The sequence below is a fragment of the Rhopalosiphum padi genome, chromosome 3 (genome assembly GCF_020882245.1).
Source record: "Rhopalosiphum padi isolate XX-2018 chromosome 3, ASM2088224v1, whole genome shotgun sequence".
Classification (NCBI taxonomy): Eukaryota; Metazoa; Arthropoda; class Insecta; order Hemiptera; family Aphididae; genus Rhopalosiphum; species Rhopalosiphum padi.
The window spans coordinates 82,279,554-82,301,730 of NC_083599.1; the positions used below are offsets into that span (position 1 = coordinate 82,279,554).

Sequence of the window (22,177 nt, forward strand, 5' to 3'; positions counted from 1 at the left end):
AGTCTCAAGTGCTTTGCCTAGCACCGGTAGTAGGCTGATTGGCCTATAGGCGCTTGTTGTAGCCGGGTCTTTATTTCCTCCTTTGGGGATTACTATAATATTAGCATTGCGCCAGGTCAGGGGAAATTGACACTCTCTTAGCGCCGTGTTGTAGAGTCTTGTAGTTGTCGTACTTAGGATTGGCCAAGCTTTTCTAATTATCCTTCCATTTAAGCCATCCAAGCCCGGGGCTTTGTCAGGCTTAATTCTCCAAATGGAGTACTTAATTTCTTGGCTAGAAAGACTTTCCTTCATTTCACACACAGGACCGTGGTACATTATTTCTTGGTTGGTTGTTTCCTCCGGGACAAACGTAGTGAGCAATTGCTTTGCTGTTTCTTCGATGGACTCCGTGTGTGTGCCATCCGGTTTCTTTAGGGTTCCCAACACTGTGCAGGGGGCGGGACCTTTCCTCTTAGCCCACCTGAAGGCCTTTCCCCAGGGATTCGTGTTTAGGTCTCCTGCTAATTTACGCCAGGCTGCCATCTTGGCTTTTCGTATCGTCGCTAGGTATTGATTTCGATGGCCTCTGTATACATCTGGCTCTCCGGTCCTCTGTCCAAGGCGCCGGGACCTTTCAAGAGTCTTCGTTAATTTGGTTAATTCATCTGTCCACCAGGTTGCCGACCTATTCGGTGGTTGCCCGTTTTAGACCGTGGCACAGCTACTTCCGTGGCCGCTCTCAGAAGGTTTGTCAGACTTTCGCCATGTCTGTTCACCGAGCTCTCGTCTATTTCATTTAGGTGTTGTTCTATATACGAAGTCAACTTTCTCCAGTTGGCCTTTCCGGTGTTGAACCTTGCACTTCTTGGCTCCAGGACTGGTCTAGTTACCATGACTGTAAATTTGATGACTCGATGGTCGCTATCCATGTCATCGCTTATTGACCAGTTCGACAATTTTGCGCTGGCTCTTTCTGTCATGAGGGTAACATCTATGTTTGAAGTGCCCATACCAGGCCGTTCGTAGGTATTCATTGTCCCAGCCCTATTGGCAACGTGGAGCGAATAGTCGTCAATTAGTTGTTCAACGGCGCGGCCTCGGTCGTTAGTGTCCCGACAGTGCCATAGACTCGAGAGACCATTGACATCGGCTCCTATTACAGTGCTAGGCTCTGCGTCGAGAATAGGTCTTACCTGTTCTAGGAAGGTATTCGTAGCTACAGAGTACCTAAAATAAGAGGACACTACGGTGATTGACCCATCTCTTGAACTTATCCTGGCAGCCACAGTATTGTTGGTCTTATATTGCTCGAGGCTCAATGTGGGCAGTTCTTCATTAATGATTATAATGGCCGCTTCGGCTGTTTTACCAGTATGCAATTGTCTGCACATTTAAAATCCAACTACCTTCCCGTTGGTCATTACTGGCTCTTGTAGAAGCACCACGTCTACGTTGCTTGCTTTGCACATGTCAGCGAGTTGGTAGCTAGCAATCCTTAGTTTGTTAAGATTGTGTTGTGCGATCTTAATGGACATGATCATTGATGGCCAAAGTCAGTTCGCCTTAGTAGGTTTCGAACTGCTTGCTGTTTCGTTTTACAGGTAGTGCTTGAGGCTTGGTGCGCCTGTTTGCAGTTTGCACATTTCAGTTTGGATTTATCGCCACACTCCCGACCGTCGTGCTGACCCGCATAGAATTTGCATGTTGGATGCTCCTGACTGCATCTTAGGGCCGTGTGCCCGTGTCTTTGACATTTGTAGCATTGTACTATATTCTGGTGTAAATTCACCCTGAAGACAGAACAGTAATCACTAATCAGTATTCACTATTCACCAAAATGATAATCTAGTATTGCTTGTTATCTGTTAATATTTGTAAACATTGACGTGTTTGCATATTATGGCGGAACAAGACACACTTTTCGGAACGAGCCAACTAATGCCTCAATTCCGGCGGCGAGTATTAGTGTTGCGGAGTCACTGTTTGGATATTAACATTATACGTGATAGGCGATACCACCGATAGCATTCAAATTACCGCGTGAATTTAAATATTATAATTAATATAATAAAATTTAATATTGAAGCTTATACATATTATCATCATGGATGATATTATTTGTAATTTTTAGACATAATATGTAATAATAATAATATATTATACATATTATATATATTTTATTGAACTTTAATTAAACACTTGTTGAACCGAGATTATTTTGTAAGTGGACATAGAATAATATTATAGTGCAGCGGTTCTCAAACTTTTTTTTCGCGGAGCCTTGAAATGCTAAAAAAAATTCACGGAGCCCCAAAAAAATTGAAATACCAATGTGCCCGCGGAGTCCTAGGGCTCTGCGGAGCACAGTTTGAGTGTATAGTATTTAGTTTTGGTGGTCATAATATGTCACATTTACTTATATTTAATAATAATTATTAAATATTTATATTCAACATTGAAACATATCATATCATTATGGTATTTTTTGAATTTTATAGGAATGTGCTCATTGTTCAAGGAAATATACCCGAAAGAATGATTTATCAAAGCATCTCAGTGGACGATGCTTTAATTACAAGACTACTGATTGTCCTAAGGTTATATTTTATACAACATAGTTATTATTATAATTCGCATTTGTTTTACATAACCTTTTTGCAGGTTAAACATTTTAAATGCCTCTTGTGTGAACAAGATTTTGACACTAGAAAACTTATTAACAGGTTAAGCGCCAAGCCAAAAAATTGAGTTTTGGATAAAGCGCCACGTTGGGTCTATTAACCCGTCGATGTGACTTGTAAATAGCGCCACGTAGGGTTTTGAAGCCCGTCGTGCAGTACTTGTCTTTATCGCCACGTAGGGTCTGCAAAACCTTCATTTTACATGTTTTCTTATGGAATTCAAATAGAGCGTGGCCTGTAGGGCAAGTTTGTAAAATGGTTCATTGAAATACCCCGGCGTTTTAATTATATGGCCTAATGTATAAATAGAAAGTGTTTGGAAAATTTCCATCGTTATCGATTTGTAATCGCACAATTAGTTCGTCAGTTTTAATAATAATAATAATAATAATCTTTATTACTGTGATATAATAAGTGGTAAACCTATCGTAATATTACGATACAACACAGTCGGTCGAGGAACGTGTTTCGTGATTGACACATTTAAATTCTTGTTTGTTTTAAAATGGACGAACGCATAGTAAATTGGCTGAACAACAGTGAAGTAGTTAACGTAGTTATTCTTAAATGGCGGGATAAACGTGACATTTTATTAATCACAACCAAACACTCTGACCAAATAATAGAAATACAAAAAAGGGATACGATAATAAAAAAACCACTCGTTGTCGAAGATTATAATACAGGAAAATCGTACATAGACCGTTCTGATCAAATGTCATCTTACAGTTCACCTTTGAAGAAGACTATTAAATGGTATAAAAAAGTGGCCTTTGATATTCTTCTATCCACAGCAACGGTCAATGCATTATCATTATTTAAGTCTGTAACCAAAAATAAATCTATAACAATAACTACTTTCAAAGAAGAAATTATCAAGCAGCTACTATACAAACCAAATGTTCCTCAGCCTATTTCACCAGGCTTAAAACACTTACTAGTTACAACACAAAAAAAAAGAATGTGTAAGCCGTGTTATGCGCAGAAGTCGGAAAATCTTGGTAGATTAGAAGCTCAAAACAAAACAAGAAAAGTATTTACTCATTGTGAAGGATGTAAACAACAAATGTGTAGAGATTGCTTTATAAAAAAACACAAAAATGTATTGTAGACATTATTTACAGTTATAATCATTTATTAATATATAAATTACAATATATTATATTGCATATGTTATCTTATGTAATTTTTTTTTTTAATTTCAAAATAAAATGTATTATTATTCATTATATCTGATGTATGAATGTGTATTTTATATCATAAGTTAAAAATTGTACTTTTACATAACACTAAAAATTGAATAAAGGATCTAATGACCCTACACTTGTCATTAACGCCACGTAGGGTTCTAAGATCCATCACATTTTTTATGTGTGCATTCAATTCAGGTAAGAAAGATAATCAATAGTTAATATGTGAACAAAAGTGATAATTGTCTTTCGTCTCGATGAAATATAAAAAAATGTTTAGACAAACCTACTGAATTTAATAAGAATCATTTTGAAAAGTCGAATGAAAGGTCAATAGATCCTACGTGGCGCTTAACCTGTTAACGAACATTACCATAAAGACCACAGAATTGTCTTCCAATATGAACAATTACAGTTCCAAAATATAAAAGAATTTGAAAGATGGAAAATTGATTTAGAACATAAATCATACTTTCAATTTTTTATAGCTGTGTGGTGGAAACCAAAAAATGTACTATCACAAAATATGTATGTCATCGTTCAGGTGAAAAACGTTTAAAAAGCGTGCCAAAAATAATTCCAAAATTAATAGTTTAATACGCGCTCGGCGGCAACACGACCTTTCGATAAATTTCGTTCGAAGTCCCCGGTCGGGCACACTCGTGCAATCACGGTTTTAGGCGGCACCCGATGACGGTTCGTGCGTCTTCGAAATTATGACGATGACAGTTGCGACAATATCAGTAAAAATTCTACGTATTATGTCGCCTCCGAAATCCGAATACGCTGACCATGCGTATTTGTTTATTCGTATTGTAGACGGATATAGTTATATATACACACAATACAGCCAACACGTAATATAATATACAATTATATAAATTTTATATTATATTCTGCGTGTTTTATTTTTTGTTTGAAATATTATTGAAATGTAATATTTTGTGTTTTAAATATTACCGTAGTTTTTTATGTCCTTGGTAATGATTTTCTGTTTGGAATGATATGGTTCGATTGTTCGTTTTTCTTTCAATATATCTTTGAAAGTCTCTGCCCGTTTGATGTCCGTAGTAGCGAGATACTGGTGTTGGGCGTATACCACCGCTGCCACCAAAAATGTTATGGACGATCCTGAGATGTCCTCACAAATAAATTCACAAACACTTTCGGACAAGTTAACTTTCTGTATTTGTAATTAAGAATAAACGTACAACTATATTAATGAAAAAATAAGGTTCTGAATGCTCTGTACAAACGTAATGCTCTGTCTCCAATCCTGGACTGGCGCACTCGCGTTCTATGCGCGGGGCGTCCAGGCCGGTCGTCGGGTCTCGATGGCTTCATCAGCACATTCCTTGAGCCCGACGACGGCTCACAAATATACATACAATAATATTAACATATACATATACTAGTTAAATCAGTGGTTCTTAACACCACATATAAGTTTAAATCCCAACGAGAAATTAGCCATTGCCAATAAGTTGTCCTTAAGTGTACCACTTAAAGTTTTGTTAGGACAATACGAATCAACGCAGCGAAACGATGAAGATTTGCAACGATGCAGTCGTATTGATTTGTTGAATTACCACGATGTGGCAAATATTGCTAAGCAGTATAATCTGAATGAACCTTTTCCAGCATTGTACAAAGATGATTCTAAAAATATAGCCAGTTTTACAATAAAAAATAAAAATGCAATTATTTTTTACAAAGATGAAGGAGTTTTAGATGAGGAGTTTCCCACATTAAAAAAAAATGATTTTGCATTAGGATACATGGACCATAATCAAGAGCAAACTTTGAAGCGTTATGGGTATAAAACCATCTGTTTTGATGGTACACATGGTACAAATCCTAATGACTTCATTTTACATACAATGTTAGTAATAGATGTTGACTGTGAAGGCTATCCAGTTGCTTTCTTATTATCTAATAGAAATTATGAAGAGTTTTTAGTGTTCTATTTGAAAAAATAAAAATCCGAATTGGTAATGTGTCGCCTAAAACCATAATGTCGGATATGCAGATGTCTTATTTTAATAGCTGGGTAAAAATTATGGGCCCTGTGAAACAAAAACTCTTTTGTATATGGCACGTACATGAAGCATGGCGAAAAAATTTATCGAAAATAAATAATTAAGAAAAACGAATCACTGTTCGTAAAATACTTAATGATTTATCAACAGAGTTGGATGAAGAGGCATTTAAAAACAAATTATACACATTCCTTTCGAATATTGATGAAGACTTACAAAAGTTATTAGACTATTTTTTTCAATATTATGGCCAAAATCCTCTAAATTGGGCTTACTCATTTTATGTCAAATTAAAATTAAATATAGGAAAAACGAAACTTATTATTAACAAAAATTAAAATTATGGGAAATACCTAGTAAAATTTAATTTAATGGATGATTGTCAACATTTGAACATACTTCCAAGAGTCTATTTTATAAATCCTTATACTTTTTTTTTTTTCAGCAAGAAATTGTTCTGATATCATTTTATTCAAACTTTCTTCTTTTTTCAAACAATCTATCTAAGATGATTGGTCTCGTACAACTTACCATTGCTGAAAATCCATTGTGCCAGCTCTCTATTTTGTTATTTGTTCTAGGTAGATTTTCTTTAATATGATTAAAACAATTCCAGATTTCAATTGGAAACAATGGAGGTCGGCGATTTCCTCTCCTGCCTAAAATACCAATCCATGTACATTCAAAATAGGTTATTAGGGGTGATAACATCTCTTCATTTTCGGCATAATATGGGCTTTCTAATAATATTTCAAAACATTGAATTACCTTATCTGCAGGTATAAAAGCAAGAGCTGGTAATTTTTGTACCTCTAATGCAAAATTAACATTGTCGCTATATTGTTTTGACAGACCGTGGTGTTGTATTTGTCTCCAAACTGCTTGACTCAGATGAAAAAAACATCCATGAATATTTGTATTTGGAAATTAATTTTTAATAGCATTAATTGCTGCTTTTTCAAAATCTACCACAAAGGATTTTGGACATAAACCAAACTTTATTGATTTTAAAGCTTGAAATAATTTTACATATGTCGTTTCTTTTTTATCTGGTAGCAAAGCGTATACCAAAGATATTATTTCAGTATGAAATACTGCATGGATAGTATAAAATTGATAAAATAAATTTGGACAACTTGAAAATGTTCCGTCCGAAAACCAGTGTTCAACAATTTTTCTAACTCGTTTATTGTTCTTTTTAAACATTTTGAATTCGGCATTTGACCAGCTACTGCGGGTGTTAACTGAAATAATATAATTTTAAAAATTAAATATAATTGTAATTTGAAAAAATAAAAATTTAAATACATATTTCGAATCAGGCAAATAATAAAAAATATATATTTTGTACAGGCACGTATACAGGGGGGGTTTGGGGTTCAAACCCCCCCGAAATAATTTCTTTAAAAATTAAGTCAAATTTATTATATTCCTATTATTATAAAATATTTTTATAATTAGCTGTTTGTGACTAGTTTTCTCTGTTTATTAGTCGGGTATGAAATACACGTTTATACCTATATTATAGTATTATAGTTGAATGATCGAGGTGATTACTGAGAACTACGTCCGAACACAGAACTGTATAGTTGCGATTTGCGATATACCTAGAAAACTCATACTTTTAGGATAATCTTATCTTATCTTATTTCCGTATCTACTCGATCGAAACAAAAATTTCTATTGAATTTCTAAACTACAGTCTACAATAATAAAATCATTAAACGATGACGATCGTTTAGTTTTAGTCTGTGTTCGGTATTAGAACGGTAACGAGTGCGATAGTGTTTTGGTTATTTTTGCGAGTTCTAACTTATGAAAACTGATTAACCAAATTTATTAAATATTTTATATTTTATTATTATTTTTTTACAATGAAAAGAAATAGTGATCAACCATCTTTATTCAATTTTGGTGTAAAAAAAATTAAAAATAATGAAGAAACTGAAAGTGAATCGAGTAGTATTGAAAATATTGCAACCGAAGTTGATGTACCAAACGCTTTGGAGACCCAACTTGATACAAATATAGATAATGAATCGTTAAAAAATTATTCTCTGGATATTGGATTATTTTTATCAGCTTCTAATAATATAAATGATGCAAAAAAGTACGAGTTATTAAAAAATCCATGGACACCGCCCAAAAATTACCAATTAATAATAATATTGCAAATGAGATAGATATTTCACGAAAAAAACAAGTCATTGAAAATCGATCTATTCTTCGTCCAATAATTGAAACCTTAATTTTATGTGGAAAACAAAATATTGCTTTAAGAGGTAATAATGACAGTGGAAAAATATATGATGAAAGTATAGAAACAAATGACGGGAATTTTAGATCTTTATTAAGATTTAAATCATTGACTGATCCTATTTTAGACAAACATTTAAAAAACGCAACTTCTTTTGCATCTTACACTAGTCCTAATGTTCAAAATGAAATCATTACTATTTGTGGCAATTTAATACAAGAAAATATATTAAAAAATATCAGAAATACAAAATATTTTTCTATTTTAGTAGACGAAACACAAGACGTATCTCGGTTAGAACAAATGTCTTTTTGTGTACGATACGTTGACGGTGTGTCAAACTGTATTATGGAAGATTTTCTTGAATTTTCAATTGTTCGTGATATGACTGGTAAAGGATTATCTACTTCTATACTTCAGTTGCTAGAGCAATTTGGACTCGAAAAAAAATTTCTTGTAGGACAAGGTTATGATGGTGCTGCATCGATGAGTGGGCAGTTCAATGGCGTCCAACAATACATCAGAGGTAAAATAACACTATGAGGTAACACTAGATACCTACCTACCAGTAGCGAGGCTTGAGGTTTTTGGTTGGGGAGACACTGAAAAAAAAATGGCACTAATACGCCTAGACCCCCTCTTTTTTTCTTGAACCCGGCAACTATGGCCATTATCTAAACGGTAATAAATAAATGTTCAAAAACTAAAAACAAAATTAAATTATATTTAAAAACTTCCAAAATAATAATATTTGATGTAATAAAACAAATGTATTATAATTTATAAATTATAACCAACAAAACAAAATAAAATGTAATATAATAAACTGTATATGTGCAACTCGCATTAACATGAAGTTTAAAAACAAATTTACGTTAATTTATACGTTAAATCTATTTTTCTATTTTTTGTCTTAGAAAATAAGTCAATGACATTGTCAATAAATGTTGGGTCAGTAGCTAATTCACTCAACATTTTCTTCTCGATAGCCATAGTACACAAATTTGAGAATCTATCGTGTGTCATTGTATTTCTTAGAAACGTCTTGATTCTTTTTAAAGTACTCATACTTCTTTCACTAGAAGCCGTTGTTACAGGAATACACAAAATTAATTGTAACAATTTTGTAAGCTCTACGTACACTTCTTGTAACTCAGCTGAAACAAATATGATTATATTATAATTAAATACATAGATTTTAAAAATAATAATGATTATGTACCAACCTTTAATAATATAATTCAGCAATTCTTTTGGTGGAAGATGTTTGTTATTATCATTGTAAATAACTGTTAATTCATTTTGTAATCTCTCTTGTTCGAATACTCCTGGGAAAACTTTTAGTAGTTGATTTAGTTTCTCAATTGGAAAATGTTTTTTGTAATTAATAAACTCATTGTTGTTTGCGAGCTCAATAAATTTCAAAACGTGAAAATCTTGAAATCGAACTTCAGTTTGGATAATTATTGAGTCCAATATTTCATACGTCAGATTTTTGAGACTATTTATATCTTTGTCTGTATATTGAAGTTCGTTATTCAATTCCATTGCAGACTCGCAACACTCGGTTATAGTATTTTGGTCATTTCTCATAGCTGATAATTGTGTAGATAAATTTTTTATTTCATTTATGCAAGTTTGTACATCCGCAGTGCATTTTGTTTGAAGTATTAAAAATACATGATCCGAGTATATAAATATTCGATGAAACAGACATAATAAATACACAAATTTTTGATTTGATAATTTATGCAGTAACCCATACGCTGTACTTATAGAAATCGGATCCCAGTCTTCCCCCTCTGTTACATACGATATCGCTTTTTGTAGTTCTTTAAAATGTGTACTTATAGTAGCTGCTGCTCTTGAATGGTAATTCCACCTTGTTTCACAACTTTTTGGCAACTTAAAACCTTTTTCCCGAAGCAGCTCAGTTCGTTTTGGTGATCTACTGAAAAATGTGTGAAACATTGTAAGGTCGCTTATAAAAATACGGACGGACTTAATATTTTTTGACCCATGTAAAAAAATTAGGTTCAGTTGATGGGCATAGCAGTGAATAAATAGGGCTTTTGGATAAGTTTTTTTAATAATGGCTTGGACTCCATTTTGGTTTCCAGCCATGACGGCCGCTCCATCATAAGTCTGACATATAATTTTATCGTTTATATTCCATTTGGTTATTTCTGCCAATAAAATATTTGAGAGCCCAACAGCACTTTTATCTTTTGATACATCAAAAAAACCTATAAATCTCTCTTCAATGTTGTTGTCAACAACGTATCTTAAAATAATACTCATTTGTGATTTGCACGATACATCGGTAGTTTCGTCGGCTTGTATAGACACAAAATTTGCACATTTTAAATCATTCATTATTTTAGTATTTATGACATCTGTAATACAAGCAATTAAATCATTTTGCACATCACTAGACGTTCCTTTAAATAAAGAGTTAGACAAAAAATGTTCTTTGAGTATTTGTTCTTCTTGCGATAAGAGTTCTAATAGCTCTAAATAATTACCCTTACTTAATGAGCTTTTTCGTTCATCGTGTCCTCGGAAAGCTAACTCTTGTTTCCCCAAATAACACACAACATGAATTAATCGAGCTAATATGCGACGGTTAATGCCAACTTGTTCATTATATTTTATGGCTTGCAAGCGTCGCCCTTCCGATAGTGCATGATCAATTATATTTTTACCAAGTAACTTAAATTGTTCCTGACAAACGAGATGCCTTTCAGAAATAGCATGTTTGTTTGCTTTTCGTTCGAAATTTTTTATATTTGATACACCTTCGTTGCTCCAGGTTTTCTCTCCTCTTAATAATAAGCAGTAAAAACAATATAGTTTATTTCTTACCTGACTACCAGTAAGCCATTTATATTTTGAATACCACACGAATTGAAATTTTCTAGTTGTTTTTCCGTCAGCTATTGTTAAATGCAATAAGGGACATGGTTTTTTATTTTTAAGTTCATATTTTTTTTCGTATGAATAATTATTAATTCCATCGTCCAAAATGGAATTAATTAAATCGTCAGCCATTATGAATTACGAGGACAATTAATTACAATTACAATAAGAAATAATAAATATTGTAAAACAGTCGTACGACATTACGATTGCGCGGCGTGACAATGCGACGGCGACGTTTATTGAGGATTGAGGTAATTACGAACGGCGAGACTTGTCTCATCGAGTACATAGTAATCCCCACTCACATTAACATTTCCCTTGTACCCGCGCACCTATATTTGTGAGACAATGCGTCGCAACGTCTTTTAGATTTAGATATAATACCGTATTTGAAATGACCCGTATCGCCAACACGTACGCACGGCTGTATCGCCGCCGTATGCCCGTATCGCGTGCATCTAATCTATTTTAAGAATTCTATAACTTTATAACGAAAAACCGATTTTAACAAATACTGAAACATACATCATATATTTTAATATTTTATAATATAAAATAAAATTCACATTTTTAAATATTGTATAAAACAAAATAATAATTATTTATTTGTCCCGTGTTCTAATTTCTAAGTGGGGAGACATTGTCTCTTTGTCTCCTATGACGCTTCGCCACTGCTACCTACACAATTTTATAATTTAATTTTTATATTTTAGAGGCTGTTCCACATGCGCTTTATGTGCATTGCGCTTCTCATTCTTTGAATTTGGCTGTAGGAAGTTCATGTAAAATCGTATCAATTAGAAACTGTATTGGAACTGTATCTTCAGTAATAACATTTTTCCGAGCTTCATCGCAAAGAACAAAAACACTGATTGAATGTATTAATGAATATGTCCCACAAAGTCAAACAAAAACTCTAATAAAAATGTGTGAAACGCGATGGGTAGATCGACATGAAAGCTTAATTAGATTTAAAGAATTATATAAAGCTATTTATTACACCGAAAAAAAAATCACAATCATATTGATAAAAAACTATGTTAGAATGACAATAATCTTGTTAATATAGAGCCAACAAGATTTTTGTATCAATTTAACAATACTATTGTTGCACCATTTGGCAATGTTGAATCAATTAATAAACATTGTTAATTTGACAATTTTTTTGTCGATATAGAACCAACAAGGTTTTTTTATCAATTTGACAATATTGTTGTAACTTCCAATATTGTTGAAACAATCTATAAAAATTGTTACTTTGACAATTGGTATAATTATATGTATAAATTTGTATTGTTGCCATAATTAAAAATATTGTTGAATCAATCTATATAAATTGTGGATTTGACAATTTATATTATTATATATATAAATTATTATTGTTACCATAATTAAAAACATTGTTGTTATATTCACTATTCAGTGGCGTATTTAAGTAGGGGCTATGGGTTCCGTTGCCCAGAGCGACACATTTTTAAAGATATATAGGGGTGGCAAATTTTTATTTCGTACTTTACATACTGACGTCAATCATTAAAATTTTTTCACCAAATGTTTACCTATCTCCCTCCCCGCTCGCGTCAAATTATTATTTTTATAATACCAAGACAACTTACCTACCTATTTACAGTTACATCGCCCACCGATAACCAATTCATTGTTACATGCAACGATAAATATTAAAAATAGATGTTAATAATAATAACCCAATATTGTGATATGCCGATTAAACTATATTTAACTATCATATAGTTATAGACCACCTCGGCATCACACACACAATGATGGTTGCTAATCGCTAAGTTATTAATAATATTAGCTATCAACTGTTAACGAGTAATACCGACAGTAACTGAATGCTGTAATTTGTAAACACTAAACACTAAACAGTGTAAACTGGATTGTCATTTGTCTCGATAGTCGGTACTAGTGTTTCCGGTGGTGATTCGTGTTTCGCAAGTGCATTTTGCCTTTATAAATCGTATACATATTGGCTATTACCTACTAATTATTATAAGATTTCTATTTAGTTATGGGTTCTAGATTTAAACTTAGCGGATCAGGGTATAGAAAGACTACAAAGTATGCTTCTTTAATGGAAAAAACAACCAAAACTAATACATTTTTTTCACAAGCTTCGCAGATTAATCAATCCAAGGTTAGTACTTACTATTTGGCACTTAGTAAAACTAATAACTAATAACTAGAACTATTTTTAAATAAATAATTAATAATTTTGAATTTTTATTTATTTTGCATACCTACCTAGCAGTTTCAATAGAGGTTTTATAAATAATTATAACAAAAGTTTTTTTTGAATGGGGGGGGGAGCAAAATTGTGTAAACAATAAATATTTGCCTGAATAATAAATTGCAATACAACACTATTAAGCATGCTAGGTACAAGGAATTATAATTATTTAAAGTTTAATGCTTTTTCCCACCTTATTTTAATGTAATAATATTACATTACATATTATGTACATTAAACACAGTATGGTATATTTAAATTAAAAAAATAATATTATATTTAATAATAAGTAACTTTAAAATTACTTGAATAATAATTTCTTGTACACATGCTTTAACTTAAAATTAACGGGAATAAGGTAAAAATTAAAAACCAGATTGAATATACTGAATTAAAAAATTGTATATTTATATAGTTGAAAAAATTTAAAAATGCATATTATTAATTATTTAAATCTGACATTATTTGTCCTAGTGTATGACACGGAACATCAAATTTGGTATTGATGGAGAAAAAAAATTTTTGAATAAACATCCAAACTAAAACAGATTCTGAGGGATATTCTAAATTAAATAGATGAAACAATTTAAATGTTACATCTATGGCATGTAAGATGGAAAAAACTTTATATTTTATTGAGTCAAAAAATACAACAATTTCTTGTGGGTTAATAGGAGTACCAACTACCATAATAAAAGGTTGTATTGGAGATTTTTCACTATGGCGATTATTAATGTATTCTTCTATTTCGCAAACTGAGTTTTTAAATATAATAAAGCTATTCTGAGAATCTTTGATAGAATATTTTGTCTGATTTTTTTTGCCCGTGTGATCCCTTGTGACTTTTTTCGATGTTGGTATAAATATGGCATGTAATAAATAAAATATAATTGTGTTCTTCCCATCTGAAATATTTAAATTAATTTTTAACATTAAAATAATATAATGATATTTTAAATAGTACGACACATTTATAATTCCCATATTTATATTTAGTTACTACAAAATAAGATTAAAGAACAGTTTAAAAATGATTATTATTATTCTCTGTTAATAATTGTGTTAGGTATATGCTAATTAATTAAATTAATACTCGAGTCCAAAATCATTATTCTAGCCACTATTAGCTATGAATTTTTTTATAAAAAATAAAATTGTTTATACTTTGACTTATATCTGTAGTTGATTCGTTTAAACTTTCCAATAACCGTCGGCTCGATGTGTCCTTTATTTTTTCATCTAATAAATTGATGATTTTTTCTGATTTCTCTTCAAATACAGAAATTAAATTTGAGCAATTAGGATACATTGTTGTAAAATCTATGTCAACCTGAAAATATTATTTTAGTTGTTTAGTTATATTTATATTGTTCTCCAGCAGATTTAAGTTATTTTTAGAGTAGGGTAGAGTGTGGTTGTAAAATTACCAGTCTGTATCCCATAGGTAATTTATAATTACTCCAGTTGTTTAGTATATCATTGGTAGATGTTAAAGTTTGAATATTGTTTAAACGTAACTGAGTTGTTGCTTTCCAGTTATATTCCAAATCAGGGAAAGAACAATTATTGTCATGTTTGATTTGTTCAATAATATACTGAACATCATTTTCTGGTTCTACAACATACCAATTAAATAAAGATAAGTTTCATAATTATTATAATATTACAAATATTAAATCTGAATAACATACCAAAATGGAAATTGTGTTTGCGATTAAGTGGTTTGGTCGGTGGTTTTGTATGAGTATTACAGGATATTAGACCACTAGTTTTCAAAGTTCGCATAGAATTGTAATATTTAGCGTACAGCTTACCCTTAGGATTTTTGTTTGTGTCGTATTTTAAAAAATATGTATCCTAAAAAGTTAGAAAATATGAGTAAAGTAGAATAAATATAATAATAAATAAAAATACTAACTTTTATTTCTGTTGGAAATATATCAGCAATTTGATCTGCAATGCTATTAGCTAGGCTCACAGACATAGATATTTGCTTAGTTATAATATAATTAATAATAGTCTCCACTAACAATGTTCTAATATTGTCATTAAATTTTTGATTTGTTTTGTAATAGTTATTAATCATCAATCCGGTTGAACATGCATTTAAAATTTCTCCAAGATTTAAAGGAAGGGTTGAAGAAAATTTTTGTTGAGGTAGGTTTTTGTCCAAAGTTGGAAGCAGTGGTGTTGTAGGTAATATTTTTTTTGAATTTTGCCATTTTTCTAAGTTACTATAAAATAATATTCTAATGCCTAGTGGGTAATTTTTTAGCAGCTCATTTGTGTGGTTAACATTCATAATCGCCAAAATGTTTAAATCAATTAGTTCATCTAAAATAAGTTATGTTAATGTAAACAAACTTGTTTAATAACTGTGATTACAATTACAATATAAGTGAATTATAATATTACCAAGTAATGTTTGATATGTACATTCCAAATGCCACTCTTTTAATAAATTATGCAAAGGTTGTAAGTCTTCAACAGGATAAACATAACCTTGCAAAAATGGCATAACTATTGTGGAAAGCTGTAAGTTTAATATTTTACTAGGGGATTAGTTAAAAGCTAGATAAAAATTTATTTTAAAATTGTTATTTTTTTAAGATTAAAGTGTCTTAAATTATTTTGTAAGCGTGGATAAATAATACTTGCAGCATTATCAGCACAATTCAAATCACCAGCACAATTCAAAGCATCAATACAATTTGAAGCAATAGTATAATTTGAGTAATTCATTGATGATTCAGCTGGTCTATCCATTATTATTGTAATTTGACCAATGTAATACTTATTACTGCTAAAATACTAATTAAATATTTAAAAAAAAATAATATATAAAAATATGAAAATAATGTTATTAATTTATTATATACATAGAATTGTGGTTGAAAAAATATAAATTATTAAAAAAATTCTTTTAGACGGATCATTAATCTGCCTGATGAAGTTGGTGTAATGTTAATAGGTGGTCCACTAAATTCTTCTATTTTAAAAATCAAACAATTATTTATAATGGTTCTATCTTTATCAACTTCAAATGATTCAAGATGTGAATTAAAATTTTCTATTTTAATCTGTTTAACTAGTACATAAATTATTAAAATGGGATTATCAATAACTACTAATTCTAATATCTCAAATAAATTAATTTCTTCAATAAATTTTGTTAAATAATATCCTCTTTTGTAAACCGTCCCCTTAAACTCTATTTGATTGTAACAATTAAAAACATATGTGTCAGATGTGGTAAGAGAAATTTTGGTATGTATAATATTTGAATATAAGCTGCTTATACAATGTTTTTGTTTCAAGACAGTGTGTAGAGTATTAATAGGTTGTAATAAAATATAAGCAAATTTATATTGACATTTTTTTGCTAATGTCAATGTAATATTTTTACGTGATGATGTGGTACGTGCATAAGTTTTAAGTTCCTTGTGTTTCCCCTCAAAGCGAAAGCACCAGTAATGTCTTGGAGGTCCTGCATACCGAATAATAGTGGGATAATGTGTTAAGAAATGATGCTTAGGTTTTAATGTATCATTAAATAGACTTGTATACATAGAGTTATGCTGATGTATTAGTTGTTTAAGGTATTCAATTTTGCTTTCTGTAAACTTGTATGATAGAAGTATATCAATTATTTTAACAAGTGTTAAATAAAATTGCCAAACTTCATCATTTTCAGGAATAAATTCTCCAACCATGATAGAAAAAAAATTAACAAATGTCATCATTTCTCTAGCTGACATCTTTAAATGACATTTGTTTAAATGTTGTTCAGTAATTTCAGGACATATATTACCAACTTCAATTGGTCCATAATTAAAATTAGTTTTTTGTTTATTTAAAGTGCACAAAGAAATAATCTGTGCTGTGTTAGTATAATATTTAATAATATGACACATATCATAATGACATATGCCTTCAAAGACATCATGCATAATATCTACACAATAATTTTCTACAACATGAAAATGTTCAATAGAGTTTAAAATAGAGTTTTTATAAATTCCAGTCTCACTAAAGTTCATTTTGGCTACATCTTGTAAGTAGTTATTAGCATTACGCATAGATGAGCCATCCTCTTCACAAAGTTTATTTGCAATAGTTTTATGAGTCTTACAAAACCGGCAGTAATAATTGGAAGAAAATGACTTGCTGAATTCAAGTATACTATTGAGCCCCAAGTTGTCCCCCAAAATTAATCCAAGAATAAAATAAACTTTAAAGTTACCATATTCAGTTGTAATAATTATTCCTTCATTAGCAAGATAATTAATTTCATTAATTATTTGCAATAAACATGGATCATTTCCGAATTCTTTAAAATCAGCTGATTTAATTAATGCAGCTAGAAATATATTTGATAGTTTACTATTATTTTCAATAAGAGGAAAACTATAGTAAATGGCTGCAATAGATTGATATGTAGCATGAGATCCTAGTGGATTATTTATCTCGAAATCATCAATGTACAAAAAGTATGGAAAAACTATTTTCCCTTCATATTGAGATATCTTTTGTTTCCATAATTTTCCTTGTACATAATTTGAGAAAGACGTTTTGTCAGTTTGGAAATTCACAAGCTTATCATAACATGTTTGAAAATTGTTACCATGTTCGAAAAATTGTTTAAATTGAAATTGTAATGGTAAGAGAGCACCTTTAGTTACTTTTTCATTATAAAAAATCTCACCACTATAAGAAACAGGGCACATTTGATTATTAATAGTTATCTGTTGGACATTGCATAACAAGTTATTGTTAATAAGCCAATTATTTAAGTGATACTCTGTACTACAATAATTAAATGGATCTAGTATTAGTCCCTCAAGCCTATTAAAAGTAGAAACTAATATAGGTTCTGAAATATTAATTTTAACCATATTTTTAAGAATGGAGGCTATAGGTTTCAAAATATTTTCTGTCATCCCAGACTGAATATAAAGCACATCACTATTATTGAAATTGTTATTATTGTATAAGCTAATAATAAATTTTAAAGTCGATTCATATAATTCTTTTGCAGATTTTCCAAAGTTAAATGTATTTTTAGGTTCATCATAATTATTGATATTATCTCTAGTAGAATACTCGTATTCTACATTTGGGGCCACATTTGATATTTCTTGTACACAGTTACCACTCTGTACACTGGGAGGGATTTTAGAAATAACAACTACATGCTTCTTATTGACATGCCTTTTAAATGATGACAAGCAATTAAATGATTGTGAACAATTATTTTCCAAACATGTATAAGAACTATCAGGCTTAAGTAAATGAATTAATTTATAATGTACAACTAAAGCTTTCAATTCACCAACATCACAATTGCAAATATAACATTTCATAATGGATACTTACCTGGTAGAAAGAAATCAGACGATATTCTCACTCAAATATAAAAACACTCAACACAGTAAAAAATATAAAACACATTAGCACAACTCGTACGAGTGGACAATGGGCAATAGACAATGGAAATATAGAGTTGGTTATGCGCTTTATGATGACGGTTATTGTATTATAATTATTATCTTTTTAATAATAACGATTATCAAATGAATAATATATTATATTGTTTTTACAAGATATCTTGTTATTCACACAGGGTATTATTATAATGACAATATTATATTGTCAAACATCAACAATGCCTTATTATTAAAATAACCTATGATATTTTTGGATAAAAATAGCTATTGTTGATTCGACAGTAATATTATTAATAATTTTTGCACTAATAATTATAATTATCATATTGACAATACATTATATTGTTTTTACAAAATATCTTGTTATTCACATAAGTTATTATCTAGGTGACAATATTAACATTGTTGAACTTCGACAATATCATATTGTTAATATTACAAATGATTTTTTTTTCGGTGTATGCATTAAAAAAATTAGAAGAGTGTTCAAATATAGAAACATCACGTACAGCTTTTCAGCTTTCAACTTCCATTAATAACTCAGTTTTTATCATAGCTTTACATGTGATTGAGAAGTTTTTTTCTTTAACTTTACCACTATCTATAGCACTACAAAAAGTAAATATTGATTTGTCATATTGTTATGAGCGAGTAACAGATGTATGTCAAATATTTAAAGAAATTCGAGAAAATGGCGATGATGAGTTTAAACAAATATTTTCTAATGTAGAAGAGTCTATGTTAGAAGGAATTATTGAGGTACCAAGAACTGTAGGTCGACAAACTGCACGTAACAATATTCCATCTGATTCTCCGGAACAGTATTACAAAAGATCAATATTTTTACCGTTTTTGGATCATTTTATTTGTCAATTACAAGATAGATTTACTAATCATCATCATGTAATGGGCAAACTACAATCACTTATTCCAAATTTTCTTAAAAATACAACTGATATAAAAGATTTTCAAGAGGTAGCGCTTTTTTATAAAGATATTTTACCTAATTATGAAACATTTGACGCAGAAATTAAAATATGGCTAGCTAAATGGAAAAATGTATCTGATAGAGACCGTCCAACTACATCATTGACTACTTTGTCTGCAATGTCTTATGATTTTTTCCCAAACATTCACAGTCTTTTGACAATTTTGGCCACATTACCTGTTACAACTGCTACTGCTGAACGGTCATTCTCAACTCTACGGAGACTTAAAACATACTTACGAAACAATATGGGAGAAACGAGACTTACTGGATTGGCTTTACTAAGCATATACCGAAATGTTGATTTAAATGTAGAAGAAATTATCGATAGATTTGCAATGTTACCACGAAAATGGGATTTTATACTTTAGTTTGTATTTTTTTTTATATAAAATATATAAATTGTTTGATTTTTTTCTTCTATCTATACTTAAAATGTTAATATACCTAGGTAACTGTATGTGCATATAATAATCAAATACATTTCTGTTCTGTTCATAATAGGTACATATTATTTAAAGTTTTATTTATTTTTATTACTATTATTATTCCTAATATTCCTATTTCCTAAATATACTTACTTCTGAACACTGAACAAATGACATACATAATAAAGTTTAAAAATGTAGCATAATAATTAAAAAATTAAAAATAATGAGTAAGTAGGAAGACATTGTTTTATTATGTTGCTGTACAATTTGTATTGCTATATTTTGTAAACCCCCCCCCCGAAATTTTATTCTGTGTACGTGCCTGATTTTGTATGAAATAATAGCATTTTTATTATTTTTTATTTTTTAATACCAAAAATAAAAACTTAAGTTGATAAAAAATTTCCAAAATATTCTAAAAAGGCTGATTTATAAATCGAAATTTACTTAACGAGATTATTATTATTTATCAGCCACTTGACTTAAATAAATGTTAGTAATTATTTTTTTTAATTAGATTCACAAAATGGCTATTTTGAATATTTTGGACATTTTTTTTTATTATTTTTTAGTTTTTTTATTTTCAGTATTAAAACATAAAAATTGTAAACTAAAAATGTAGCACAAGTGTCTAAGAATTATATTTAAAAGAAATATATTAAAAATATTTATTAGAACAAAAGTTTTAAATATTTTTATTGCCTTGGCTCGAAATAGATTTATACACTTTCTCGATATTTATTTGATTGAATTTTATACAATATTACCTGTGAAGACGTATTTGCCAATCGGTGCAAACCATTTGCGCCCATCACACCTTTTTATAACCCACTTGCGTCCGAAATCATAACCCATTTGCGCCCGAAATATTTTTAATGAAAATGTGTTAAACCCGTGCGACGTTGCCAAACTGTATTCTAGAATACAAGCAATACTACTTATTACCTTATAAAGTTAAAACTATTGTACATATTATTTTTCCCGTTTTAACTATTTTTAATTTTTATGTTACACTCTTATCGATATTATCGAATATCGGTCCATTTTATCTTAATTGGACTTCATGACGACTCTCACTTCTGTCTGTGTATGCGTTGTGCAATCTTGCAAAAACTACAAATATTTTACTAGAGTATTATACGTGAGTTTCGAGTGTTTAAAAATGGAATTTAATATAATAAATACTACTAAAAATCGTGAGTGTTTAATTTTTCGTAACTTTAAATTTCACTTTAGTAGAAATTTGGTTTCGGGAAATATAAGTTGGCGTTGCGTTAAAAAAGATTGTAGTGCGTATGTAAAAACATAAAACATGTATTAAAGACAATTATAATTACCTATTAAAGTAATAATAATTATTAATTATTATAATATAATCTACTAATCTAATTAATTTAAGTATTTATCATGATAAATATAATCTATAATAATATGAATCACAACGGCAACGTTGCAAACGAAATGGGCGCATATGGGCTATAAATCGGCAGGTAGTACCTTATCTTTCGGGCGCACCTGTCCATATCCCTCGGGGCGCAAATGTACTACTCTGGGGCGCAAATAGGCTGTAGCCTCGCCAATAGACCACGTGTGGAGGTTCATACCCACTTTGCTGAATCCCAATTCAACAACTTCAGACAACTCAGTTTGCCGACAAATATACCAGTTTTAAAATATTTTTAAAATATTCCCTTTTTGCCGACAGTTTAGTTTGCCGACGTCTTGGTTCACCGACAAATTATTAATAAAGTTTCAATTTTTACGATTCGCCGACAGTGGATGGTACATTTAAATCCGCCCCCCAATTATTTATGCAAATATACACATTACACTGTTTTGTAATGGGTGTTATAGTGCCAATGGTTATGGTATGTAATTATTTCAAAAATTAATATTTATATTAACATATTATATAAATATATATCTATTTTATATTCATATTTGTATACATTATAATATATTAAATTCATATATTTATTTATATTTAGT

The 22,177-nt window shown here is 30.3% G+C and overlaps 3 protein-coding genes across 3 annotated transcripts; 1 reads left to right on the forward strand and 2 right to left on the reverse strand.

Annotated features, from left to right (window-relative positions):
* Positions 1–8,819: 8,819 nt before the first annotated feature.
* Positions 8,820–12,729, reverse strand: LOC132926245 (zinc finger MYM-type protein 1-like). The gene is made up of 5 exons (XM_060990583.1): positions 12,700–12,729; positions 11,015–11,085; positions 9,376–10,973; positions 9,083–9,306; positions 8,820–8,852 (listed from the first exon to the last, which is right to left on the reverse strand). The coding sequence occupies exons 1-5, from the start codon at positions 12,727–12,729 to the stop codon at positions 8,820–8,822; spliced, it is 1,956 nt and encodes a 651-aa protein (XP_060846566.1).
* Positions 12,730–13,763: 1,034 nt separating this feature from the next.
* On the reverse strand, positions 13,764–16,088 carry LOC132926246 (uncharacterized). Its single transcript, XM_060990584.1, has 7 exons — positions 15,977–16,088; positions 15,738–15,842; positions 15,241–15,656; positions 15,014–15,179; positions 14,750–14,937; positions 14,487–14,652; positions 13,764–14,227 (listed from the first exon to the last, which is right to left on the reverse strand). The coding sequence occupies exons 1-7, from the start codon at positions 16,086–16,088 to the stop codon at positions 13,764–13,766; spliced, it is 1,617 nt and encodes a 538-aa protein (XP_060846567.1).
* A 2,598-nt stretch (positions 16,089–18,686) lies between these two features.
* On the forward strand, positions 18,687–20,508 carry LOC132926247 (52 kDa repressor of the inhibitor of the protein kinase-like). Its single transcript, XM_060990585.1, has 2 exons — positions 18,687–18,753; positions 19,248–20,508. Exons 1-2 carry the CDS (start codon positions 18,687–18,689, stop codon positions 20,126–20,128), a joined length of 948 nt encoding a protein of 315 aa, XP_060846568.1. The 3' UTR covers positions 20,129–20,508.
* Positions 20,509–22,177: the final 1,669 nt, after the last annotated feature.